This window comes from Stenella coeruleoalba (assembly GCF_951394435.1).
Source record: "Stenella coeruleoalba genome assembly, chromosome: 17".
Taxonomy (NCBI): domain Eukaryota; kingdom Metazoa; phylum Chordata; class Mammalia; order Artiodactyla; family Delphinidae; genus Stenella; species Stenella coeruleoalba.
Window position 1 is genome coordinate 8,584,878 of NC_137163.1, and position 28,000 is coordinate 8,612,877.

Consider the following 28,000-nt stretch of genomic DNA (forward strand, 5'->3'; position numbering starts at 1 on the left):
CAGGACGCTGTTGCAGCTGATGCCAGGACCCCACTGTTTGCTCTGCTGCCATGATCGTGCTTCTGCTTGTAGGAATGCTAATGGCCCCGCAAGGCGGTGAGTGACGGTATTTTACTGTATTTCTGGCTTAGTATATAATTACATACAATGAACCCTGGGCCGTCTTGTCAAATTCCATCTGATTTGCTTACTAGTAATTTTATCACCTTGCCTAATGAGTGGTGGAAATCAAACATGAATGATAAGCTCGAGGGTTAATACTGATATTAAAGCTGATATTTTGAGCATGGACACGTGGGATGGGGGTAAGTGGGCACCAGAGAACAAAGGGCAAGGGTTAGCAAGGTCCTCTCCACCCGGTATTGCATCTCCTCCCCCGCTGCTCAGGGGCTGCTGTCCCTTGCTTTGCTGATTCCCTTGGAGTGTGTTGGCCTTCCTGACATGCAACAGCTCCCTTGCCCCTTCTGGAGGCATCTCTGGTGTAAAAGCACACTTCCAACCCCACATTCGAAAGTTGGGGCCCATGCCACCAAACCTGAAAGCCATCTAAGTAAGCTCCTTGGCAGCCGGCGTAATAACTCCGAGTTCACTTGGGATCTTAGCTGTGAATCTGAGTCTTCCGGCTCCTTCCTATGCGCTTTCTTATTTGCATATTTATGCAGCTAAACATCCCAAATCACTTCTTTCCTTCCTGCAACTGCTTGGGCACTGTCGTTGCTGAGATCACTCATTTATCTTGTCATTTTTCTCCTTCTTTTTCTATATTCAGGTAAACTCTGGACCAACCCACTGACCCTCCCCTCTCTGTGGTTCCCTTCCAATCCCAATAGTGACAGTGAAGCAAAGGGAACCCACAATATTATTGATCGTTTATCTTGACCAGGACCTGAGTTAGGAGATAATTCAAGAGGTTTGCATGTCGTCCAGAAGCTTGTAGGTTGAAATTAGAATATAACCACTTTCCATAAGATGCAAAGTCTTCCCTTCAAGTTCAAATCCTTCCAAACACCACCTCGGACCTTTCCTCTGAGACAGAGTGGGTCAACCCCTTCCAGAATGTGCTGGGCTTCTATTGATTATTTACTTCCTTCATATGTCGCTTCTTTCTTATTAAAAGGTTTTGGTCATAACTGGGGTCCCATTGCTAGAAGAACTGGGGCTGATGTATCAGCCCCTCAAACTTTCTCAAAAACTTAAGTGGTCTTGATCAAATATCAACTATGGGACTTCCCTGGCGGTCCAGTGGTTAGGACTACTTGCTCCCGATGCAAGGGGCACAGGTTCGATCCCTGGTCAGGGAACTAAGATCCTGCATGCCGCACGGCGTGGCAAAAAAAAAAAAAAAAAGATCCCAGCTATGATCTTGACTCACCTCATCTTTGGTGACCAAATTGTGCAATGTTCTACAGTTTTTCCCTAATTTTTTTCCTTTTAAATGAAATCTCATTTACCAAAACCCATTTTTATAATTTTTAAACTTCTTTTCTTGTCTAACACTTTCTTCTTCCAAAATGATACATTTCCCTTTGATCAAAATTGTCCTTTTACGTCCTCCCACCCCCACTTACATGCCTTTTAAAATTTTTAATTTCTTTATAAAATTGAGGCCACTAAACATTTTTCTATCTGTCCTTCTTGCTTTAACTCTGTTTCCCCTTAGTTTACTACTACATTGTGATACTAAAAATGATCATGATATCCTGTTATGATAACCTGTCACAGACATTTGTGTTTGTCCTGAGAGATTTTATTTTCAAACACAAACACCTAGAGTTAAAAAAAAAAAGTATAACCATAGAAAGTTTAAGTGCAAACATCCCCTTTTATATATAGGTTTAGATGTGCCGTGCCTACAGTTCCAGTTTTGCAGGGGTGAGTGTGTGGCCACCATAGAGACCGCCCACCTCCCCAGTTCGCCAATTCTTGGTCGTGACATTGTAGGGGGAAAGGTCTGTTTTTGAGGCCTCTGCCTGCACGCTACTCTCAAAGAAGTCTGGGTCTTCTCTGATGACAGGACAGGATTAAGTGTGGAAAGGTTTCAACTGTGATTAAAAAAATGGAGTGTCAACCAGGAAAGTCTGGGAGAGGTCATACAGCTCTGCAAGTGAAGGACAGACCGGGGAGGGGTGGTGGTGAACGCATCCTAGACAGACACAGGTGTGTCTAAGGAAATTTGGCAAGGCCCCCAGGGAGGAGTCCATCAGAAGAGTCCCGCGTCCCCCAGGAACCCAGCCCACCATGAATACCTGCTGAGCTGTTGGCTAGGAGCAGCCGTGAGGGATGCGGGTTGAGGCTTCTGTGCAAACACTGCCTTAGACTTCAGGGTGCAGCACTTGCTGGAGTTGGAGTTTCTTAAGGAGCCTCCATAGTGCCTGCACCAGTTCACATTCCCACCAGCAGTGCCAGAGGGTTCCCGTCTCTCCACACCCTCTCCAGCATTTGTTGTTCGTGGATTTTTTGGTGATGGAGGTGTACCTCATTGCAGTTGTGATTTGCATTTCTCTAATGATTAGCGGTGTTGGGCACCTTTTCATGTGCCTCTTGGCCGTGTGTATGTCTTCTTTGGAGAAATGTCTATTTAGGTCTAGAAAGTTTCTTTTCTAAGTGCCAAATCAATCTTCTTGCTATAGTTCACTTCTGGGCCAGTTTCCTATTAGCTCAGAGAAAACATCTCTCTCCGTTATGTTCACTGGTTATAACAATTCCCTGCTGAAAGTAGGGTTTTCTTAAAGATTTTTGGAATAAATATTGCAGCATGTAAAGAAAAAATAAAACTAAATACAATAAAATAAAATCCAGGGTGACTTTTATAGCTGCTCATGAAAATGCGTGGGCACCGATATCCCGAAAAGTAAGTGGGAGTGTAGGGGGGCAAACATACCTGATTAGCCCATGTCAGTAAGAAGATCATTCCCCACCCTCCAGAGCAGAAATTTTATTATCAGTTGCACAAAGGAAATACCAGTGCAGTAATGAACAAGGAGCAGGCCATATATATATATGTGTATATATATATATATATATATATATATTTTTGCGATACGCGGGCCTCTCACTGTTGTGGCCTCTCCTGTTGCGGAGCACAGGCCCCGGACGCACAGGCTCAGCGGCCATGGCTCACGGGCCCAGCCGCTCCGCGGCATGTGGGATCTTCCCAGACCGGGGCACGAACCCGCGTCCCCTGCATCGGCAGGCAGACTCTCAACCACTGCGCCGCCGGGGAAGCCCAGCAGGCCATATTTTACAATCGCTGCTTAAGTGGGCAGTAGATATTCTTAGCTGTTGGCTGGTATGCTAATTAAACAGTTCCTGAGGCCGTTGTGCCCAGTGTAGAAAGTGCCAGAGCAGTTACACGGGCTCTGTGATAAGGGCTCGAACAGAACTGAAGTTGTGAGTCTCCCTCCTGGTCTGAAAGCCTGCACTGTGCAGAGCACTGTCGCCGTACAGCCCGTGGCGCTCAGTCAGGAGGGAACTCCTCTCCCTGGGAACCATTCCGAGAACCTGGCAGAGAGGAGCCGTGGTTGGAACCAAAAGCTGAGACGTGTACGTCAGCTCAAGCCCTGCCTGGCTGGCCTAGGTGGCGTACTGACCCCACCAAGCCCCTCTGCACACACCCAAAGTATCTTCCTTTCACCCTCAAACTAAAATCAGCCTGCAACCTGCTTTTGTTGCTGTTTTAATTTAAAATTTGAGCCAAGAGTTTAAAATGGGAAGATTTTCCAGACTTCCAACAAATTTTTTAAGATCTGGATTGTGGGATTCCTTCCCCAAGGCCTGGGGCTGAGTGACAGCTGTCCCTCCCACTGTGACCTGGGGCTCTCAAGTTCTCCACAGTCTCCACCAATCCTTATTGTCTCCCAGCACTGGACCACTTGTTTAAATCATCTGCCTGACTCCTGGAGAGATTTGGGTTTGCAGTCTTGAGTCTTAAGAAAGACTCCTGTTTTCTCTGTCCTGGACAAGTACAGTCAGTCTAAACCTTACTGGGCTCTGGGCCTCCCATCTCAGCCCTTCCAAGTCATTCTTCATGGTTTCCTTTAATCCACTCAGCAAACAGTACGCCAAATGAGGTGCTAGGCTTTGGAACTATGATGAGGTTCCTGCCTTCAGGTGTTCAAAGTCTAATGCCAGAGACCCACAAGTAAGGAGACCCTGAGAATCAGCATGAATAGTACCATGGTAGAGGTCACCAGAAGGTGGGAGTGGGCATGAGAGCTCAGAGGGCAGGCAACTAGCCAGAGTCTTCCAACATGGAGGGAGGGAGAGAGGAAAGACTTCCACATGGTATTGTTAAAACTAAGCTTAAATGGTGAGTAGCTGAGCCAGGCTGAGTCATGGACAAAGCACTCCAGCAGAGGACATGGCCTGTGCAAAGGCCCAGGGGTCAGGGCACACTCATGGAAGTGAGAGCAATTCAGGATGGTTGGAGTGTGGCATCCAAGAGGGATTGATCCCAGCTGTTCCAGCTCACTGCAGTCCCCCAGATATCAACCAGGGGTACGAAATGCACAGGACAGCCACAACAGAAAATTATCCAGCCCAAATATCAATAGTCTTAGGCCGTGAAACCTGCTCTACGCCAAACAGGGCCAACTGGGGGCATCTTCCTGAATAAATTTAATCTAACCTGCTTCTTTGAAGGCCAACCCTTTGTGGCTTTCAGATTTGCAGGTTTCCAAACAATGTCAAACTTATGGGCCTGATTAAATTGACCACTTTGTGAAGAAAGACAAAAATCTTTCAACATTTCAGGCTACTCATATGCTGCATATAACCAGGGGGGAAAGCACTGTGAGCGTGGACAAGTCTGTAAGCCCTCTGAGCCTCTAGGGAGCTGGTCCCTGGTTGAACTAAGATTCCAATTCCCATCCATTTGTCCCCATTGCCCATCCTCCCACCTTGATGAAACACTAACTGAGGTTGGTGGTAATATTTGGGTACTGTAGAAATCATCATGTTTTCCCCAAGCAACATTTCTCAAAGTGCAGTTTCTAGGCCATCAACTTTAAAACCAGCTGGGGAGCTTGTTAAAAATATCTGTTTCTGAGCCTTACTCCAGACCTGCTGGATCAGACTTGAGTGAGGGCACAAGGATGGTACCTTTTACTGAGCCTGCATCCCAGGTGGGTTTGATGCTGATAGTCTGGGGGAAACCCCTGTCCTCAGTTATAAACTACTTGGAGTTTGGGGTCCTTTCCATGTCTGTTTTTATTTCCACCAATCCTTCATCTCAAGTAACTCCAAACAAACATGCAACATAAGTTAAAACTGTATGCTTCATATGCAAGAACAGCTTCAAGGTAAGCCCCCAAATCTCCCCATCCTGAACCAGAAAGCCACTCCCTTAAGGCCAACTAATACAAAACACTGGGTTACCCAGCCACTCCTTCATTTTCTTCAAGAGGTGACCACAGAGATCTGGCACATAGCAGGTACTAGAAAAATATGTCGAGAGTTGAATTTATGCGCATCCTCATTGCTATCCCGGCCACCACTTCCCAGCTGTAGCCCAGCACTTGGGCAGCGGCAGTGTTGGTGCTAACCCTGCTCTCCTCCTCGATTATAGCGGCCCACCCTCTGGACACCCCACATCTTCCATGGGAGCTGCCTCCAGGACTCTCAGAAAATATCAGTAAGCATCCTTTGATCTTTTCTTAGGAGACCTAGCTGGATAGAAAGCTGTCTAGGATATCGGCACAGAAATCGATCCCTTCTGAATAAACCCTAGAGCCATTTACTGCTGTGGCATTTGTAGGTAAAGTGATTTGAATAAGACTCAAAAGCCTCTCTCTCACAGTTTACTCTGGTGTCTGACCCACTGTTGGTCTCTCCTTTGAGATAAAGCACTAAAAACTCTCATCAAAGACACAGGTCAGCTGAAAGGGGAAACTAGAAGAGGGAAGTAAATGGGCTGATGAATGAGGGTTATGTAGTGACTGCATTAAAAGGCAGGACGAAAAGAAAAATATGATGTATTGCAGTCCTCTGGTTATTAGAAGGGAGGGACCTGTAATTGTTCCTTGGGGAACGGAAGGTTTTCCTGGTGATGGATTGTAAATATTTCTCAGATGGGTTCTTATACAGGCATCGCTGAAGAATAGAATACCTCGTGAACTAGCTGGTGAGGTTAACCCTGAGTTAAGCGTTCGTTTCTGACCTTGCAGAGAGGTGAGCTGAGTCAGCCGAACTATTTGTGCGGGAACCCACGCAAGCTAAGTGATCAGTCCCATCCAGACACGAATGTTAGTGGCCTCTCTCCAAACGGCATCACCCCCATGGGAAGTGCAATGCCCACTAGGAGGTCTTCTTCAGGTAGATATTTAGACTCACAGGCCACACCTGGCTTTTAGAAGGATCAGGGCCAGGAAGCACTGTGTGCCAGCAGGCCATGCCAGCCATTCTTCTTTATCGAGATAACCCCTGGCAGCAACCTACACAGTAGTCCAGGATCCCCTAGGTAACAACTCAGGTACAAGGGAACGGGGCTCACGTGCAGCAGCCCCAGGATCCGCCCTGGCCTAGAAGCTTCACTCTCCACAGGAGTCAGTACCCCTAGTAACCACCGCATAGGTATAATTTCTAGGATGCCAGGATGGACGTGCCCACCTGAATGAGTCGTCACGCGGATGGAGACCCAAAAATGACGGCTTCCCACCAGGTGTTTGTAGTTCCTCAGATACACCTCACCATCCACGGGCCTTTTTTTTTTTTTTTATCATGGAGCATTGTTGTCTAGAAACACAGTTCACGGTTTTTATCTTATCAGGTTTCCATGGTAACCTGTGTTACTAGAAAGTTAGCCCAAGGTCAAATCTATCTTTACAGAAGGGGTTTTACTCACTCTTCCCACAGGGGATGGACAGGGAAGGGAAAGGGGGAGACCTCAAGCCTCTCTAATTTATTTTCTCTTCCTTCCACTTAGATATGACTTTCCTCAACGGGGTGTTTAAAAATGTGGGAGGAGTGGCCGAAATTTTTGGTAAGTTAAATCTGAACTTGCTTTTACTCCCTCAGGTGTCAGGGCGTGGGGTGTGTGTGGGAAATCTAAGGAAATTACCAGGGCCTTGGGCTCTGCCCTCTGAGCTCCCACAGCCTCGTCAGCAAGCTCCCACAATGTGACCCAGGTCCTGATGAGAGTAGTGGTGCCCTTTAGCGCACGGTGAGTCACTGAGGTGCCAGGTGGCTTCGTTGTCCTTCCTTCATTCATCCCGACCTCAACCTGGCCAGGAGGGGAATGGCATCCCTACTTTACAGGCAAGAAACTGAGCCAAAGGAGTTAGGGACTTGCCCAAAGCCACACAGCCAGAAGGGACAAGGTCTCCTCTGAGTCCAGAGCTTGGTCCCCTTCCACAAAAGTGGTTTTATTTTTCCTTCTCAACTACTGAATATACATAAAGTTTAAGAAGCATTCCACTGATCAGTTATGTATCTATCATTTGACTGTTAATCACACGGCATTACGATGATTCCCATCACTGATGACTAAAAGTACCCAAAATAAGATTATAGTAAGATGGACATGAGCAAGGTGACTGCTATGGGATTAGACAATGCTGCACGTAAAACTGCACTTAAAATGTATTTATGACCAAGTGCAGGTGCCCTGAAAGCTCTTGAATGAAAATGCATGTTTATATAAACACATACACATACACCTTAGGGTGGCTTTTTCCATCAGCGTAGAACCATGTATTCATGTTTCTGATAAGGCTGTGTGGAAACAGAAGGCGGGAAGGGAAGTTTGAATGAGGTAGGAAGAAACTAGAAGAGCAGTGAACAGTTGAGGTGGACGTGGTCCTCACAAACAACTTTGGATCTCCCCAAGCTCCCCACGATGACCCTGTGTGTTTAAATCGGTGCTATGGGGTCACCTCATTAAGCACCTGACGATCATCCAATCAGAAAGGCAGAGAGCAGAGAGGGCGACCACGAGTTGTAGAGTCAAAAAGGTGGATACTGTTTTCTTGCCAGTTTTGTGTGCAAGAGCATTTTTGTTTAGGATAAGTCATTGTTGCTGGTGGATACCTCGGGCACGTCTCTGACCTTCTATTTCTTTACCCATGAAAGGGAGGTGACAGAATAGCATCTGCCTTACAGGATTAACAAGAAGTTTATGGGGGGGAATTCCCTGGTGGTCCAGTGGTTAGGACTCCGAGCTTTCACTGCCAAGGGCGCGAGTTCAATCCCTGGTCAGGGAACTAAGATCTGGCTGCCAAAAACATGGTACTGCCAAAAACAAGCAAACAAACAAACAAAAAACCCAAGAAGTTTATGGGATCATAGACCAAATGAAAGCTTTATAAAGCATTACTCACTCCATCAGTTTTAACTATTGTACTATTTAAAGCACTAACACACCATTGTAAAGCGATTATGCGTCAATAAAGATGTTAAAAATAAAATAAAAAATAAAATAAAGCACTTAACACAGTTTCTGGCACACAGCAGGTGCCCGCAAGTTATTAGTGTCTGTACCCCTTCTCTTCCTGCACTGATTTATACTTCTTTATTGCCAGGACTGTTAGCATCAGGGATCCATTCAGCAAACTAATAGTGACTTAAATAATAAAGACATTTAATGATCTCACATAAGCCATCTGAAGGCACCAGCATTGGTGCAGTAGCTCAGCACAGGTATCAGAGACCCAGCAGGTTTGTTCTATATTACCCCACTGCTACCCTGGACATAATAGTTTTTCAGCTTTAGGCTTGGGGCCTCATGGCTGCAAGGTGGTTGCTGCAATTCCAGCCAACACATCCTCCCCATATTCAAGGAAGGAGAAAGGTGTAGCTCAGAAGGACCCTCTTACATGCCTTTATGCTCTATTAAGAAAGAAATATTTCCCCAAAGCTTCTAACAGTCTCACCCTTAGAGTTTTGGGGTCATATGTGGGTTTCATGCTCAGCCCCAGACTAGCCCTTGTCTTGGAAGCATGGCATTACCACGATAAGCCAAGAATGACTAGTAAACATTCCCAGGGACTTGGGGAGGAGGTTACCTTCCTTGAGTGCTTTTCAGTTTTGTTGGTAAGGAAGAGGGATGAATGGCTGTCAGGTGGGCAACCAACAGGGACCACGGCTAGTAAACCTGCTTCCCTTCAATTGTCTAGAATTGTCCTAAGTACACAGCAGGTGCTTAGTAGGTGATAAGGCACCATCCACCCGAGAAGGGGGCTCCCTCCTCAACTCTGGCTCCTGGTGTGCCCTCCTCCCCTCCCCAGACTGCCTGGGCTCTCACTTCACCTGGCTGCAGGATGTCTTCACCAACTTCCCCGCACTGCTCCAGTTCGTGAATGGTATGAAGTGTGTGGCTGGTCTCTGCCCCCGGGACTTCGAAGACTACGGCTGTGCCTGCAGGTTTGAGATGGAAGGGCTGCCTGTGGACGCGTCTGACAGGTGAGCACGACCAAAACGTGAGCTCGTGGAAGCCCGGCTGAGGCCTGGGCGGAGCACAGATGCGGAAAACTCCCTTGGCTTCGTTCGTGTGTGCAGGTGTATGTGGGTGTGTGCAATAAAATTTAAAATCTTAGAAGCATCCGGGGTTAGCAAGGATATGGCAAGTAGCTACTGGTAGCAGGAGGGTGAATTAGGACAAGTTGGTGGTATCTGTTAGAGTTTTATGCATATCACCTATAACCCAGTACCTCCAATTCTCTGTTCCTAAGGGACTCTGTGATGTTAGGCACGTTCTTTTACTTTTTTGTGTTCCACTTATTCATCTATTAAATGGCGGTAATAATAACACCTACCTCCTAGAGTTATTGTTTAGGATTACATGAGCAAATACAAGTTAAAGTGATTGGGATTTGCCTGGCTTATTAGGTCTGCAAGAGTATTTGCGATTGATAACAATATTAGTAGGGCTGTAGTAGTAGTAGTGATAGTAGTAATAGTATTGTGGGAGTCACAGTCAGGCTGTAATAGTAGTAGTAATAGTAACAACATTAGTAGTAACAATTGTCTAGGTAGCTATAGTAGTATTAATAGTAACAGTGGTGATAACAGTAGTGAGAGCAGCAGCAGCAGTACTAGTAAACTGGTGGTGGTGGTGGTGCTGTTAGTAGTAGTAGTAACAGTAGTAGTAGAATAGCTGTCACAGTAGCTGTAGTAATAGTAATAGTAATAATAGTATTAATAGCATCAGTACTAATAAAACTGTAATGGTGGTGGTGGTAGTAGTAGTAGTAACAGTAGTAGTAGAATAGTTGTCACAGTAGCTGTAGTAGTAGTAATTGTAACAATAGTAGTAATAGCATCAGTACTAATAAAACTGTAATGGTGGTGGTGGTGGTAGTAGTAGTAACAGTAGTAGAATAGTTGTAGCTGTAGTAATAGTAATAGTAATAATAGTAGTAATAGCATCAGTACTAATAAAACTGTAATGGTGGTGGTGGTGGTAGTAGTAGTAACAGTAGTAGAATAGTTGTAGCTGTAGTAATAGTAATAGTAATAATAGTAGTAATAGCATCAGTACTAATAAAACTGTAATGGTGGTGGTGGTGGTAGTAGTAGTAACAGTAGTAGAATAGTTGTAGCTGTAGTAGTAGTAATAGTAATAATAGTAGTAATAGCATCAGTACTAAGAAAACTGTAATGTGGTGTTGGTAGTAGTAGTAGCAGCAGTAGGAGTAGTGGAAGTAGTAGTCGTAATAGTGGTAATTGGAGCTATAGTAACTGCAGCAGCAACAGGAGTGTGGAACCAGGAAATTGAACCCACATCTCACCCCTACTCCAGGACCATGTCTGCACCTCACTGGTATTATATTTGTACCCAAATCCAGTGTGATAAAGTGTGTGCTTTCATCTACGCAGACTCCCAGGAGATAGGGAAGGATTCCCATTGGTGTAAGCTGTTTCTGCACCGGAAGGGCAGTGTGTCGTTTCTGGGACCATAAGCCAGCCTGCTGACATTCAGAAAGGGGGAGGCTGAACCTGTTCGGGGCACAGTGCCAGAACCATTTCTGGGAATGTGTTTTCCTTTCAGGTCCTCCCTTACCATTTCCTTTAGTTATTAAAACACCCACAAACCTAGAAGTCAAAGAAATGAAGCAGTAATTCATCCCTGTCTGAATGATCAAAGCGTTGATGGCCAGAACTGGCAGAATGGTGGGCCTACCCAATTTCAATTACTTTACACGTTGGAGGTGATGGAGGTGGGAATTTCCAGACTCCTGGAGGACACATTATTTCCACCTCGAACTTGCACGCCAGATTCCAAAAACATTGCCCTAGTTTATCGAGTGTCGACCACATGACAGGGCCTTTACAGACATTCTCTTGACTCCCCCAAATTCTCAGGAGCTGGGTAATGTGAGGAACTTAGTAGCTTGCCCATGCAGCTGCCTGTATGTCTTCTGCTTTACACTGGTTTCCACTGCTTGCTGCGTGCACTGCAAGCGCCACCTGACTCCCTTGTTTAGTGTCAGCCTCTCTCTGTGATCAACCTTGACCTTGGCACGTTACAGAGCTTTATGTGTCTCACTTTTCACACATGTAAATGCTCATAAGAATAGCAACTGCTGCATAGGTAATACAATTCAAATATCGTGTGTGTGTGTGTGTGTGTGTGTGTGTGTGTGTGTGTGTGTAATACAATTCAAATATCGTGTGTGTGTGTGTGTGTGTGTGTGTGTGTGTGTGTGTCCTAAGTATTTGGAAAAGGCCACCGCCAGAAACCAGCCAGAGACGCAGAGTGATCATGCGCTGCCTGCCCCTCTCTGACCCTAACCCACACTCTCGCCCTGACCCTTCCCCATCGTGCCACAGCTGTTGCTTCCAGCATCGCAGGTGTTACGAGCAGGCTGCTGAGATCGACTGTCTGCAAGACCCCGCCAAGCTCAGCACAGATGTCAACTGTGTCAGCAAGAGTATCACCTGTGGTGAGCATCTCCAGGTGTCCCAGGAGGCTGGGCTGAGAAATGACAGTTCAGAGATTGTAGGCCCAGGCTCCCAGGGTCCACCCTCATCACCATCACCGTTGGCAACATCACTGTGTATACTTGGAGCCCTACGAGGGCCAGATCTATGGCATCTGTACCTTGCATGGAGTAGAGGCACAACAAATTCTTTTTGAATTGAAACAATAGCTGCTCAGCAGATTATTTGATCTACAATTTTATGCTTGTACCAAGCCTGGCCGCTTGAGAAGAGCAAACAGCTTACTACTTATGCATTGTATGATTTAGGGGGAATACCCTGACCTTCTGCTTAACAACTGGGAACCTCAAAATGGGGAGGAGAAAACCTGCTTCAGAGATTTGTTATAAAAATTAAGTAATGCTTACATGTAAAACAATGTTACATTTAAGAAATGTAAACAATGTTAAGTGTAAAACAGTTAATATGGTGACTGGTATCTGTTGAGAACTCAGTGACAGAAGTTGAGTCCACGAGGGATGAATAAGGCTGGTGTGGTTGTAGGAATCAGGCACACACGTCGGGTCAAATCTCAGCCCTCCACGTTACTAGCTGGGTGACTCCAGGAATTTTATTTCATGTCTCTGGACAATCCCGGCAGAAGAAGAATAGGCAAAGGCATTGAGGGAAGAGGACCATGGCAAGCTGGGGCAGTATATTAGGGCACCGTCTCTGAGTGCCTGTTATGTGCCACGGATGTTATACACAGCAACTCTGATCGTCCGAACAACCCTATTAGATGGGGGTCATTATCCCCAGTTTTCAGACAAGGCGAGGAAAGCTCAGGGAAATTAAATAACTTGCCCAAAGTCACATAGCTGCTAACTGGCTAAGGCAGAGTTTGAACCCAGGTTTGACTGGTCCCACAGTCCAGGTCACATGGACTGGCTGGAGTTCAGAGCATCAGGAAGGGTGTAAGTTACAAGGTGAGGAACACAGTGAACACGAAGAAACATGACTCATTCATTCACTCGCTCAACTCACGCGCGCTGAGCACCTACACCAAGTGTAAGACAAGCGCCTACGTGTTGGGGGTACCCTGACCTTCTGGAATTTCCTCTTGGTTGTCAGACACCAAAAATGTCAGAAACAAATCATACGGTACGTTAGATAATGCTAAGATCTGCGGAAGAAAATAAATCAGAGGAAAGGCATAGGGAGGGCTGGGGTGTGGGTTCCTATTTAAATAAGAAAGTCAAGAGAAGCCTCCTTGGGAAGGTGACAGTTGAGCACAGACTGAGAGAAGGGATGCCAGCTTGTGGCTACTCAGGAGAAGAGCAGAGAGAGGAAGCAGCTGTGGTGGACCCCAGGCGCCTGGTGTTTCAGAAACAAGGGGGACAGTGGGTCAGAAGTGGGGAGACGGGGGAGGAGTGCAAGAAGGTGAGGTCTGAGAAGGAACAGGGGGCAGTGGCTTTTACTTTGAGTGCGGAAGTTGCTCAAAGTTCTGAACACACACACACACAAAGGTATAGTTTGAAACCTGGGTTTGAAAAGGACCGTTCTGGCCCCTCAGTGAGAAGAGGCTGGGCAGCTGGGCAGGAGGCGGGGGGGCCAGTGAGGTCAATCACCTAGGCAGGGGGTGATCGGGGGTGGAGATGGGGACGCATGTCAGACTCAAATAGGTTGCAAGTAGCCGGTAGGATGGCCTGGTGGATCGGGTGTAAGTGCAGGGGAAAAGGAGCGCCTATGGCTCCCGGGCTGGGCCCACACGGCTGAAGGCATGGAGCTGGCGTGGATGAGATGAAGAAAACCGCAAGAGAATCAGGGCTTTGGGGGCAGAGCGGGAGTCAGTTTTAGAGTTTGCCCCACCTCTTAGGATTCCCAGTGAGCTCTTCCGGTCTGCTCTGCCCTCGCTCTGTGTACAGAGTCCGGGGACGCTTGTGGGCACCTGCTGTGTTCCTGTGACAAGGCTGCCATGGAGTGCTTGGCTCAGTCCGGCATCAACTCTTCCCTGAACCTTCTGGACACGTCCTTCTGTCTGGCTCAGCCTCCAGGTAGGAAGATCCAGGCCCTGCATCAGCGGTGGGGATGGCGATCTGCGGCGGGAGCTGGTATGGGACCAATCGTAGCTGTGCTTCTTCAGATGCCAAGTCCAGCACCTTCTAACATTCTCCAAAACCACTTCTCTCATGTGCTTCCTCTTCAGAGACAACCAGCAGGAAAGAGCTGCTGACACTTCTGCCCAGAGGTAAGGTCTTCTCGGGAAGCTGCTCTTGTTTGGACCACAGGGCTCCGGCTACTGATGGGAGTGGGTGGATACACCTCCTCCACCCGGCCTGCCTCACCGAAGCTGGAGTGACCCATGGCACTGAAGGCGTGCCCACATCCCCCAGCCGGAGACGCCATTACTTCTGATAAACTCAGTTCACACCCAGAGTCAAATGGCCCTTTCTACGTAGACAGGTGTGAATTTAACCCAGTTAGGACGGAGACCCCAGGTTCTTTCTCTTGGCCTATAGTTGTAAGCAGGACAGGGTCCAGTGCTCAGACGGGGCAAGGCCCCTCCCGGCTGGGGGCGCTCCTGGCCACTGAGGCCTCCCGGGAACAGACCGGCTGTCCCCCTCCTCTGCCCCCCAGAGCCTGCAGCACAAGGAACTGCCTGGATCCAGGTGACGCTCCTTGAAGGGGAAGCTGTTTTCTCGTGTGTCACTTTTCAGGACAGGGTAGCCTCCTTATAACTGTCTACTGAACTAAGCAAGGGATGATTCTGACTCTAAAACATGCATCTTATGAAAAAAGTGAGAGTTAAGTTTATGCCCATCATTCCTTGTCTGCCAAAGTTCCCACGATCTTTCAGTCCCAATACTGTGGGTACCCGGGGATGGGAAGTTCGAGGTGCACCTCGGCCAACCATCCCTCCTTTCCTGGGGCCGGGCTCTCTTTCTCAGAATTAGCACTGCAGTGTTTGTTAAAGAGGAAGCCGATGTGGCTGTGTGTGCGTGGATGCAGGTGTGCCCGCGCCTATGAGTGTGTATGCGTGTGTGCACGTGTGGGTTTGTGTATGGGCATGTATAGGCTGACGTGTGTGTATGGCTGCGTGTGTGCGTGTGGGTTGTATCTCTATGGACGTTCTGAGTCAGCGCCCTTTTCTCTCTGCCATCTGCCTTCCCTTGGAACACAGGTCTTCTCAAATTGGGACCACACTCCATAGGCAAAAACCTTCGGAGTTTGCAGCCCTTTCATCGCCACAGCCTGTGTCCAATGGTGTCGCCTTCCCCACCAGAACCCAGCCCTGGCTGGAGTCCCTCCCGAGGGGGGGCCTTGCTGGGCACCCCTGTGTCCTGCGCGGTGTGCGAGAGGCAGAGGTATCCTGAGGCAGGACAAGCAGCCCTTCTGGGAACGTCTTTTACAGCCCCCTTATCCTCCTGCCCCATCCAGCCATCCAGCCTGTCCTTGGGGACCCTTGGCACTTGCATCCCTCACTCGTTGCTCCTGGGGCCTCTTTTTGCAGTGGTCCCTGTGGAGCCCACGGACTCCAGCCTGACGGCCCTCTCAGGAGAAGATGAACACAGGGGGACTGGTATGGAACCCAAATATCCGTGGGTTGTTTTTTTTTTTTGGTAGAGTAGCTTTATTTTTTTTCTTTTTTTAATTTTTTTTATTGGAGTATAGTCGATTTACAGTGTTGTGTTAGTTTCAGGTGTACAGCAGTGATTCATTTATACATATACATATATCCCTTCTCTTTCAGATTCTTTGCCCGTGTAGGTTATTACAGAGTATTGAGTAGAGGTCGCTGTGCTCTACAGTAGGTCCTTGTTGTTCATCTATTTTATATATAGCAGTGTATATTTGTTAATCCCAAACTCCTAATTTATCCCCCCTCCACGTTTCCCCTTTGGTAACCATAAGTTTGTTTTCAAAGTCTGTGAGTCTCTTTCTGCCGTGTTTTGATTGTGCCAGCTGCCTGCTTGCTGGGATTATCTCCCTTAAAGTGCTCCCTGCCTGGGCTTACAATGGAACTGCCTCAGGAACATTCTAGAACCCCTCCTACTTCCTTTTGACTGCCAAATCTCTTCTCTACTTGCTCAGCTTTCTCCCACACTCCTAGTCCCACCTTAGGAGAATTGTCAGATAAAGCGCAGACCCCGCCCTCGACCATCTGACATTGAACTTCAGATCAACACCACATACTTCCTTAATATAAGTATGTCCCAGGATTTGCACGGGACTTACTTCTACCAAAATTGTATCTTTTGTTCATGCGAAATCCAAATTGAACTGGGCATCCTGGGTTTTTATTTGCTAAATCTGGCAACTCTTCACCTCAGGGACATCCCGCTGCACACCCACCGCTCTGCAAGTTTGCATATCGCTCTCCTCTGCTGTTGCTGCTGCTGCTTCTGCCAGGTTAAAAGCAGAGGCTCATGTGTTCACCCCCAGCCATCCTCCATGTCCAAGGGCGTGTCAGCCCCAACGGCTTCCCGACAGCCCGTGCCTTGGAGACCGGGTCCAGAGAAAAGAGGAAATGGCACCAACACCAAACCAAAGCTCCACCACACGCCCTGCTTCCGACCGGCAGCCATTCCCAGCATGACTGGCAGTGGCCATGTCCCTGCTAAATTGAGGATAAGCTGCGGGCTTCACGGCCCCACCAGACAATCACAAAATAACCCCAAATTCGTACATTTTCCACTTTCTTCAGCCTGAACCATCATCCCATCATCCCTTTGTGGCACAACCCTGGAAGACTCAAAGTAAATAAGCTTCCTCAACGAGTCTAGAGTCCAACGGGAGGAAGTGAGGGGATACACTCTCATCTTCGCTCCCCAACACACACGCACTCACCCCCTCGCATCCATGACCTAGGCAGTGACCACAAATGCCCTCAGAGGAGGGGGCAGCCTGAATGCGGGCTCAAAAATCAATCACGCAGGTGCAGGTGGGACAGTTTGTGAGGAAAAGGTCTGGGGTTTGTAGTTGTTCTCTCACCATTATGGGACGAAATTATGTTTTGGAGTCAGGCAGGTTTGGGATGGATTCCCTGCTCTCCTAGTTTTCATCTGTGTGACTTGGGAAGCGTGGTTTAAGCTCTTTAAGCTTTAATTTCCCCTTTGCATAAAGCAGGTATCAGCATTTTTTTATGTTAAGGGCCAGATAGTAAATATTTTAGACTTTGTGGACCAGAGGATCTCTGCCGCAACTACCCAACTCTGCCACTGCAGCAGAAAAGCAGCCATAGACAATCTGTAACTGGATGGGTGTGGCTGTGGTGCCAATAAAACTTTATTTACAAAAACGGGCTGAGGGCAGGGACATAGTTTACCAATCCCTGGAAAGGGATGATTATCCCGGTCCGTTGTGGTGACCGGAGAATGAGACAGAGCATGAGAAGATTCTGGGCCAGCATCTTCTTCCAAAAATTCTAGTGTGACTATAAAAAACCGCATACAATGTCAAATCACATGCAGGATACTGGACGACCTGCCTAAAATACATCATCTCATTTAATGCTCATACAACCCTATGAAATAACTGCTGTAACCTCCATATTGAGATGGTACATTGAGATGGAGAAAGAAGTTGTCCAAGCCGAGAGCTGGGTGGTAGGGCTGAGATCTGAGGCTTCCACTGTCTCCATCCTTACTTCTAGACCTGAACTCCCTCTTCAGCTGCCTTCCCCAACAAAGCCATTCCAACCAGGGGAAATAATGGCCCTTTCTCCCAAAGCGGTCATTTGCTGGTCTCTTTGCCTAAACACAGCACTGGCCCTTATCTGGCCTCTTGTCCACTGAATTGGGAAGTAATGGTGCAACAACATTCCAGACATACTCTGATCAGATTGCCATGGGCCTTCTCTCCTCTGCCCAGCTGAGGTGCTGAGCTGGGTTGGTAACTGAGATGTGGTGGTTTCCTTTCACAGTGGCAGCTGAGACCAGAGCTGCCCGACTGACCATTCTCTCCAGGACAAGTAAGCAGAGGGGACTACATAGGAGGACAGCAAGAAACCCAGTGGAGAAATGCCATCTAAATATTTGTGTTCAGTTCTGGTGACCAGTTTTTGACATGGCCTGGAGGAAATATTATTATACCCATTCTGCAGATTATATCAGAAACTGGGGCTCTGGGAGGTTAAAAGCCCTGTCATTCAGCAGTGACTTGTAGACTGGTTTCTAACCCCAGACTTCATTCAGGCTTTCTGTTATACAATAATGATTCACAGAGAACAACCTCCTACTTAAAAATATCTAGACCGAGATGTCATCAGAAGAATTAACATATTTACTTTGCTTGTGGTCATTAACAACCATGGCTCCTTTATTAATAAGTATAAATAACTGATAATAACGGTTTACTAACACTAAGAGTGACTAAGTAAACAAATGGATTCCTTGCTTAATACGCAGTGACATTGTTGAGGACCTCCGACGTGTCGGCGGGCTCCTAGGCCCCTACGCACCTTCTCTGAGTTAATCTTCCCTCACCCTAGAGGCCCGCTGTTATCCCCATTTTACAGATGAAGGAGGAGCTCTGAGAGGTGGGGTCATTTCCCCAGGGTAGTACAGCTTAGTATTCCTTTAGTTCTGAATCTGTACATTCTGCCTTTAACAAGAACCATCTGCCCCAGCTTAGAACTGCCAAGATCTTCTCTCTTTGCTGAGCATTCGTGTGCACATCAGGAAATTTCAAAGGCTGATTTTCACATAACATCATCATAAACTTGGTCTTTGGCACATTGAAGTTAAGGCAGTTCCTTCCTTTCCTAAGCATTTTGGAGTTCCCACCTCTGGCTCTCTGGGGTACAGCCAGAAGGGAAAACAGTAGCCTAGCATAGTGGTTAAGTGGGTCAATTTTAGCCAGGTGGCCCAGGTTTGCATGTCACCATTTCCTGGCTCCGTGACCTTGAGCAAGTGTGTCCCCTTTCTCCTTTGTGAAGGAGGGTGAGCGTAGTACTAACTCACGGGGTTGTTATTGAGTTAATGTAATCCAAACACTGAGTGCTGTCTATGGCATGTACTAAGTCTTAGTTCCTTCTGGCTGCTATAACAAAGTACCACAGACTGGGTGGCTTATAAACAACAGTCATTCATTTCTCATGGCCCTGGAAATCCAAGATCAAGATGCCAGCATCGTCAAGCTCTGGTAAGAGTCCACTTCTTAGTTATGGACGGCTGGCTACCTTTTCACTGTGTCCTCACATGGGAGAAGGGATGAGGGAGTTCTCTGGGGTCCCTTTTATAAGGACACTAATCCCATCACAAGGAATCTACCCTCATGACTTAATCACCTCTCAAAGTCCCATCTCCAAATGCCATCCTGTTGGGGGTTAGGTTTCAATATATGAATCTGGGTTGGGGGGGAAACACACACTCATTCTACAGCATACGAGAAGCTTAGTGACTGTTAAACAGCAACAGATTCATTTCACAAAGAAACCAGGGCTCAGCAGCCTTCCTAGAGCCACACCACAAGCAACTGGAATCACACAGTTCTGCCGCCTTATTCTCCTCTGTTCAAAAAATGCGATTTTTATGTTTATTTATTTTCATTCAAATTCTGGAGAAGTCTGCTTTCTCAAAGTATTTCAACAGCCTCACCTGCTTCTAGCATGACAAGTTGTGACTGTGTTTATCAGCAAGCCTGAGTCTGGGGTTTTTTTTAGCTCAGCAGGGACGCTGCCCTCACAGCTCTCCTGGGAGGCGACCAGGGGTAGAGCAAGGAGCACGTTGCCTCCTGGGCTCAGTGGGATGGCAGCTGCCTCTGGAGACCAAGATGGGACAGACTGGAGTTAATGCCTACTCCCTCTCTCTTCTTCTAGGGACAGAACCAGGCCAAGTCCAGGAAGACACAGAAGATGCAAGGGCCACACCTTCTCCAGGTAAGCGTGCTCAGCTTTGTATATGTTGTATATATTGTTGTCCCCCATATATTTATGAAAGCAAGTGTGTTCCCCAGAATGAAAGAAATCATTGAAGCCAATTTACTTTTATGTCCCCCAGCCCAAAATTAGACAAGTGCAATCAGAAAATAGATCCATTAGTAGGAAGATATTGAAATCTACCTGCTAAAGAAATGCATTTAGAAAAATATAGAAAACTGTACTTAGCTGTCTATTTAAATCCACGTTATAAAAATGGCTACTTTTAATATTTGAGGATGCTTTCCCCCAGTCTGCCCCAACCCACAGTGAGCACATCTGTGAACATAAATAAAATGAATCTGAGACCACTTGGCAGCCACGGTTTTGCAGTCTGCATTGTATCACTTCATACAATGAGAAGATATTCCCCTGACATGAAATATTTTTCTGTAATATGATTTTTAGAGGCTGTGCAATGGTTTCTTGTATGGAATCCTATAAATTGTTTAACCAGTTATTTCCAACATGTGTTATTATAAATAATAGATATGCACTTTCTTTATGCCCATCCACTTCTGATACATGCCTAGAAGTTGAATTGCTGGATAAAAGGTATAATCATTTCAGGGCTCTCAATATGTTGCCAAGTTGCCCTGGAGAAAAACTGAACCAATTTACATTCATATGCACATGCCAGGGGCCAATAGTGCCTACTATTATTTGAAACCAAGTAAACAAAAATCCTGTACCCATTTTTAATAGAAAATAAAGGTAGCTCATTATTTTCCACTGTTCCCTCTGATTCACCTTTGTGGGGCTGGAGAGCTGGGCAGGATACTAAACCTAGGAGACTGAGGTTACGACAGAACTACTAAAGGGCTGCTTCTAACCCATGCGGACCAGTGTTGAGCTTCTGAGACAGAAGCCCAGATGTATAAAGCAAACCAATACGGTGGATTTGGGGAAGGACTGCAAGTCAGAGGCCCAGGTCTTACCCAGAGCTCTGGGAGCTGAGCCTGGGTCAGCAGATGAGTGGGCACAGAGCCTACGGAGGCTCCCTTGGTCTGGACCACACTGGGCTGGAGATCTGGCCTGTGGGTTGGAGACCTCTCTGCCTCCAGCCAAAGGAGCTGGTGGGCCTGAGGTCTGAGAGCAAAGGGAGATCCAGACAGTGCCAGGGAGCCTGCATGGGGCAGGCAGAGCCACATCACGGGCAGCCTTGACGGCCATGGAGAGGACCTTGCACTTAATTCTGAGTACGAGGAGAAGCTGATGCAGTGCTTTGAGGAGTCTGCATTCCTGAGTACTGTGAGTTGGCTTAATCTCTCCACCATTCTTTTTATCTCTTCACCCGCGAGCATCATCATGGACCTTCGCTCGGCAGGCTCATGATGGTAAACACAGCACAAATATAGGCCTGAGAGGCTATGACTTTTCTCGCCCACGAGATGTCATCCAGGTGGCCTAGCTTGGGGTCCTGTCAGTTTTGTTATCGCAGGAAATTTGGAAATTCTCACGTAGTGTCCATGGATCCCCGAGTCTCTGCCCTGATGCCTGCAGAACCAGTTTGAAGAGACTCTCCCGATGCTCTGTCTGCATTTGGCCCTGACTACATGTCCATCTGCAAACCTCCTCTTGAACCACTTTTCAGATATGGACCATAAAGGTATGTGTTTTCAGGGTCTGCAGAGATTGTTGCCACAGCTAAAGGTGTAACCATCGTCCCTGCCGGCATTAAATCTCTGGGGTTGGCTGTGTCATCCGTCAGAAGTGGTCCTGAGGAGACATCTGGAAAAGGTGAGCAGAAGCAGGCAGAGATGTCTGTCCTCTCCCGGCCTCGGGATCCTCTGGTGAAGTCGTTAACCAAGCCCCTTCGGCTACCGCATCGTACTGTGACTGTCCCACTTGGTGCCACTAGGAGGCGCCATCCCTCCTGCCGCTTGAGCACTTCGATTCTCAGAGCGGGCAGATGAGCCTGCAGCCATCAGCGGCTGGAGGCCGAGCCGGGGAAATGAACCCCTGACCGAGGGCTCTTGTCGCTCTTACTGACCCTGAAGGAAAGCGCTTGGCGTCATGCGCAGCGTGGTTTGCTGGAAAGAATGAAACACTTGGGTTGGGATGGTACTCCTCCCTCGGGTGCCTTGGCAAAGGCCCCGCACCGGCAAGCAGCCACAGCTAGTGGGACACACAGGAGGACTCTGCTCATGCCTGGGCAAGCCCTCCACGCATGCAAGGCTCTCGAGAGGGGGGCTGGGGAGGAGCCCTGTGCAGGCCTCCGGCTTCGTGGTCCTTCCCCCTCTGAACTGAGGACAATGGAGCTTGCACAGTGGACTTTCGCCTAGCTTAGCACAAGCTGCAGGCTGAGGAGGGGAGAGGAGAAGGAGGCCAGAGAGAGAGACAGAGAGACAGAGAGACAGAGAGTCCTTGTTTCTCATCAGCCTGTGACAGGTTCACCTTCCTGCACCTGGGAAGCGGGGGCAACACTTGGGTGATGCCACAGCTTGGAGAGATGCTCTTTTGTCTGACATCCCGGTGCCCGGAGGAATTTGAATCTTACGGCTGTTACTGTGGGCAGGAAGGACAAGGCGAGCCAAGGGACGCTCTGGACAGGTACGGCCGGGTGAGGATGGCAGGTGGGCGGTGTTGATGCTGCAGTGAGAGATGATAGCCTTCCTCGATGTCGGACATCGCTTCGGGCTCACAGAGAGCTCGCCGAGTAGCATTATTTCACTCAGGAGGGCCTGTTGCCATTATGGTCCCATTTTCCTGATGAGCAGTTGAGGCTCCGAGGCTGACCTGTCTGAGGTCCTTCAGCCACAAAGGGGCAGAGCCGGGCAGACCCAGATCTTTCGATTTGGCCTAGAGCTCCACCACGAATACTGCCCAGCTGCTCTAAGACGGTCAATCTGCAAAGACACTTCAGAAGACCCCAAATCTGCCTATTTTGCAATGAGCAGCATGTAGAATTGGGGTCCCTAGTTGATTTGCTCTGCAGGATGACACACTGAAATGAGCTTCTCAACAACTTTTAAGCATAATTGTCAAATTTTTTACCTACTGTTCTTGGAAGAATTTTCACTGACCTCATGCATTCATCAATTTATTCCTTCATTTATATAGGCATGCAGCCTACATTTATTGTGCTTTTGCTCTGTGTTGGGCACTGTGCTAAGGTGCTGGAGACATAAAAAGGATTAAACCTAAACAAAGCGGATTAAAACAAACTGCCTCTGCCCCATGGGACGTTGCTGAGTGAGAGACATGGACAATTCAACAAAGTACCACCTGCTGTAACAAATGCAGTGGGGACACCGAGGAAACGATGGGGAACTCAACCTGGAGATGAGTTAGAGGAAGATGCTGAGAGCAGAACTGATAAGGTTTAAAGACTAAACTCACGCAGTTCACAGCCAGTTAGAGCTCTAGTGAAATTGTGTATGTCCGCCTCCGATGTTGGGCTTGCCAGGGGAGAATCAACAACTATAGCTGAGAGTGAAAAAGACGAGTCTTACTGTAGTTAACACAAAGGGATACAGTACTGGCAGGAACATGGAACATGTCCACTGCAGGTCACATGGTGTCTGCACGGCTGTATGACTCATGCACCCACCTACCTCCACAATAGCTCTCCTGTCTCCATTGCACAGTCATCCCGCCCCATCATGCAACCTTTGCAGGGTATTCCGGGAAATCAGGGGCTCTGCTGCCCAGGCAGACTTCAGAAAATTTACCTCCCACCAGGTGATAGTGAAGAAGTTTTTATTCTAGCAAAGTGTATACCACACTGTGGAATCACTGTGTTTTCATCATGGGGCTTGACAACATGCCCTCTACTCTCCAAGACAGAGAACCATTTAAGGATTGTTCCTGAGTCCACAGCACTCAGTGAGATAAGGCAAAACAGAAGTTTAGGTAGCAGGAGTCACTGCGTTCTGCTGAACCCTATGGAAAGAATATGGGTGCTGTTGAAGAGGCTTCCTGACTACTGACCATATTTCACAAAAAATATGAGATCTGACCAGGCAGCAAGTGAGCTATGATACAGCTTCCTTGACATCCATTAGGAAGAAATGGAAAAATGGAAAGCCATAGCCTTGAACAAGGAAGGGTTAGTCAAAATGATATTATTTTCTGCAACGGTGTCTTTTCCAAACCATGCATACTTTATATCCTGAGACATCTGAATGGTTTTCAACGGTAGTTGGATCATATATGATTTCTGATTCACTGACTTTAGATTTTAACTATTATATAAACTATCCACCGCCACCCACCCCAGCCGAATGCCACACAAGACAGTGGCTCGGCCATCACAACAGCAGAATGGGGGCTGCAGTTCTCATCCCACACAGGCTAATGTGACGTGAGAGGTGGATGGTTCCTCCTCCGACTGCCGGCACCATGGAATGGGTGGTGAAGCCCATACGTGGTCAAGCACAAGCACTACCGAAAAGCCACAAGTCTGCCTGACCCCGCCTCCGGCTGTGGCCTCCAGGACCGAGTGAGAGTGGTTAAAGGACAGAGGAGAGTTGAAAAGAGAGGATTAAGGAGCAATTGTAGCCCCCTATGGGTTGGAGCCATCACAAGTTCCCTCGGGGTGTCCATCAGCTGGGGGCACACTGTGAGGCTTTATCAGGCCAGATGGGTGGGTCTAAAAAGCAAGAACATGATCCATTCTCATCTATTTCCTGAGGTCTTGCTCTTTGCTGGACACCTTCCTAGATGCAGTTCTTTATTTACGTTCGAGATAGTTACTCTGTTCTCTTTTAAGGCTATGGACAAAGGGGGTACCTTATGGATGTGAGGTTAACTGTTCTATTATGTGAAAGGTTGGAGGGAGTGGGTTATTTTTAGCCCATATGGTATGCTAGAAGTGGTACCCTTCCTCAAGACTCTTTATTTCCATCTTTTGGAAAATTATTATAATAAATATGCAAGTCACCCATCTTTTCAGTCAACAGAGTCACAATAAAAACACCAAGCTTTTTAAAAAAGAGTAAGATACATCCGGTGTGATGGACACTGCCTTAGATGTGGCATCCTTGTGCAGTCCACAACCTGAACAACCATACATGGTGGCCCTTGGGATGTATATAAATGAGTCCACTGGCACTGGAAAGGAGGCACTGGCTTCTCTCATCAATATAGGGAGTATGGGATAAGCAGCCCTGGAGGGAGTTCTGGGGACAGCTGGGGGCTCTAGGCAGTAAGCGATTTTCCTTGCTCTTAGGTGCTGTTTGTCCCATCACTGCTGCCTGGAGCAGGTGAGAAGGCTGGACTGCCTGCTCGAGAGGCTTCCTCGGCCACCAGTGGTATGCGTGGATGGTACCCCCAAGTGTAAGTGCTGTGAGCCAGCAGAGTGGGTTGTTCTTTCATTCAAGTCAGCACCAGGACCACAGCTCATCTTATAGATGCTTTCCCAAGCACTTGTTCATCTCTAATGTGATTTAAAACGTTTCTTAACTTTGAGGCACACATTAGTACTCCTATTCCACTGAGAAGGAGACTCAAGTTCAAGAGGCTAAGTCAGCTGACAGAAGGCACAGAGCCAGTAAGAGCAGACGGGGAATGATGTAAATTAGCCATGCTTACTGAGTGCTTCCCACGTGCTCTTCTGAGTTTTTCATGTGTATTAACAGAGTTCATCCTCACACCAATCCTATGAGGTAGCACCACGAGACTTCCCATTTTACAGAGGCGGCAACTGAGGTCCAAGACCACACAGGTAGACGGAGGTGATAGAACTGGGGCTGGAACTGTGAAACCACAGAGCCTCAGACCCAGAACCGAGTCTTCACTGAGCCAGTGGGTCTCTTTTCCTGAGAAGCAGAACGCTTTTCCCAAGTGAGGTCCCCTGAGGAAGCCCATAAAAAGGGGAGTGTCTCCAGCTGAAGGAGGAGGTGGGCCTGCATCTCCACTCCTCCCAGGTGTGGAAGCCAGAGGTGCCTCCATGGCCATTCAGGGCCGGGGGGGGGGGGGGGGGGGGGGAGGGGGGAGGGGGGATATTTGGAAACAGCCCCACCCTCAGGAGCCTCACCCTGTTGGGCTTGCTTTACAACTGGCTTCATCTCCATTCTCTGGCTGCACTTCCCCATGTACATCAGTGGATGTATTTCCCTTACCCTTTGCAGTTTAAAAGGAAATGGTCCCTATAGCATTTCTCGAGAGCCCTGAGCGGGTTTGTCTCACCCTCACTGTTTATCTGGGGAAGCCCCAGGCTGAGGCTTCAGTGCCACCTCCTCCCTCGGCCTCCAGGAATCCCGGCCTTGGAGGATCGTGTGTGCCTCTCACTTCCCAGGAGGGAGCTCTGTGCTTTACATGTCACTTACTCATTCATTCATTCACCCAATTATCTGCTTATCCAAAAAACCTCCATCGGGACCTAGGAACACAGTGAACAGACATGATCCCTGCCTCAAACTGCTCACAGCCCGCAAGGAAGAGAGACAAGCAAGGGACTCTTCTATTATCATTAGTATTGCTACAAGGTGGTACAGGTGCCCAGGACCGTGGTGAAAGGGGTTTTGAGCCCGTGGAATATGGCAGCCAGGATGGGAGAATTTGGGAGAAGTTAGAAGGGCAGTGAAGGAGGTTAACAGGTTCCCAGGTGGCCGTGCTGGGTGTGGGTGTTCCAAGAAAAAGGAAGAGAAAGACTGTGGCCTTTGGGGAACTCCTGGCAGTTTGAGAACGACACGTAGTTCTGTATTTCGGGAAGAGATAGTGGGAGTCGCGGGACCATGGTGATGCAAGGTGAGGCTGGCGAGACAGGTACCAGATCACGAACCCAAGGCTGAAACATTTACATTTTGTCCTCTAGGGGGTGAGAAGCCAGGGGTGGGTTTAGAACCCATGAGTGACAGGATCAGATGATCGTTGTCTGTGATGCAATCACGCCTTGAGGTCCCACCTGCTCAGCTAAAGGCGCCTTCATCCCTCTGGTCTCACTGAATCCAGGAAGGTTGTGTGTGTCGTTCAAACTCCTACAGGGCTTCTGTGAACTGGTTCCGACCCTCTGTGAGCCCTGAGCACCGTGTCCCGTAGCAGCTGCAGGTGTCGGGTTGTGAGAAATAAGGGCATCTCGGAGCCTGCTCCGGGCCACCCCACATAAGGCACAGGGGCCCAAGTGCAGAGCTGCTCTGGGGAACAGGCTCAGGTCTGGGCCCACTCTGCTCTTCCATGTCTCCTCTTTCTGCCTCCTGCTGTGGAGATGCAACGAGTATGTCTGGGGCTGATGTGAAGGCCAGGGTAGGAGATGTGAAGGCCAGGGTAGGAGATGTGGAGGGTCAGTGTGATGAGAAAAGTTCTGGTTGACGAATACTTCGCGGTAGGATCAGACAAAAAAACATTAAACGGACCAAATACGTCTTTGAAAACCACAGACAAGGATAACATTTGCAGAATGCTTGCCTATGTCCGAGCACCTTCAAATACATTATTTCCTTTGAATCACACGCGTGTTCTGCATGCCAACCCGCACTACATGCAACTGAAACCTTCAAGAAATGAAGTAGGGTCACCAGACGGAGCAAATAAAAATACAGATAGCAAAGATACATGTATTTCTGCTGTGATAGTAAGAACCATAGGGTGGGATTCGATGGGAACCCACAGGAAAGACACTCCCTTTAGCCAGAGGGGCTGGAGGAAGCTTTCTGGATGTGGTGGGGGGATGCCGGGTGGATTCCTGACGGACGAGTATGCGCTAACCAGGAGGAGAAAGTTAAGAATATTCCCAGTAGAGGACTCAGTGGACGCAGGACCAAGAGGTTCAGGACGGAGGCGGGGAGTACAGGGCAGAAGGGGCAAGCATCCTGCGGTGTCTCAGGTCTGCTACTCTGTTCTTGCCCCCTAAGGTGTAGGGCAGAGCCTGTGTGAGAAGCTGCTTTGTGTCTGTGACCAGACAGCGGCTGAATGCCTGGCCTCTGCCTTCTACAACCAAAGCCTCAAGTCACCTGGCAGACAGGAGTGCCAGGGCCACCGGCCGTCCTGCGAGGATGGCAGGATTTCAGCTTCGTCCCTTGGCTCCAGCTCTGAGGAGAACAGCGTGGAGGCCCCGCCGCCCAGGGAGGGCCTGAGAAGAACCAGAAGATTCCTGGGGAAGTCACTTGGTCTCCTGGGGACCAGGCCACAGCGTGGCCCCAGATAGATTCCCAGAGAAAATGACCATCACACCCTATCGTTCTGTCCCTCCTGCTACTGTAACCTCTCTGGGCCCATCTCCATCCTCTCTGTCCTCAGCAGAGGCTCAAGGCGGGAAGAGGCAGGAAGACCCTTGCACATGTG

General features: G+C 48.2%; 2 protein-coding genes across 7 annotated transcripts in view; one reads left to right on the forward strand and one right to left on the reverse strand.

Annotated features, from left to right (window-relative positions):
- Positions 1-28,000, reverse strand: part of EFR3A (EFR3 homolog A) — a 181,217-nt gene that overhangs the window by 52,765 nt on the left and 100,452 nt on the right. The window lies entirely within an intron of this gene.
- OC90 (otoconin 90) lies at positions 51-27,995 on the forward strand (the record flags this gene model as incomplete). 4 transcript variants are annotated; one of them, XM_079902234.1, is made up of 13 exons in its annotated part: positions 51-96; positions 5,567-5,632; positions 6,923-6,979; positions 9,222-9,396; positions 11,767-11,879; positions 13,782-13,910; positions 14,063-14,104; positions 15,038-15,436; positions 19,676-19,735; positions 21,398-21,514; positions 22,156-22,327; positions 24,948-25,054; positions 27,571-27,995. In XM_079902234.1, 13 exons carry the CDS (start codon positions 51-53, stop codon positions 27,861-27,863), a joined length of 1,776 nt encoding a protein of 591 aa, XP_079758360.1. In that variant the 3' UTR covers positions 27,864-27,995. The 4 variants fall into 4 exon arrangements, with proteins under 4 accessions (XP_079758360.1, XP_079758361.1, XP_079758358.1 ...); XM_079902235.1 differs by having other exon boundaries at positions 15,368-15,436; XM_079902232.1 differs by lacking the exon at positions 15,038-15,436.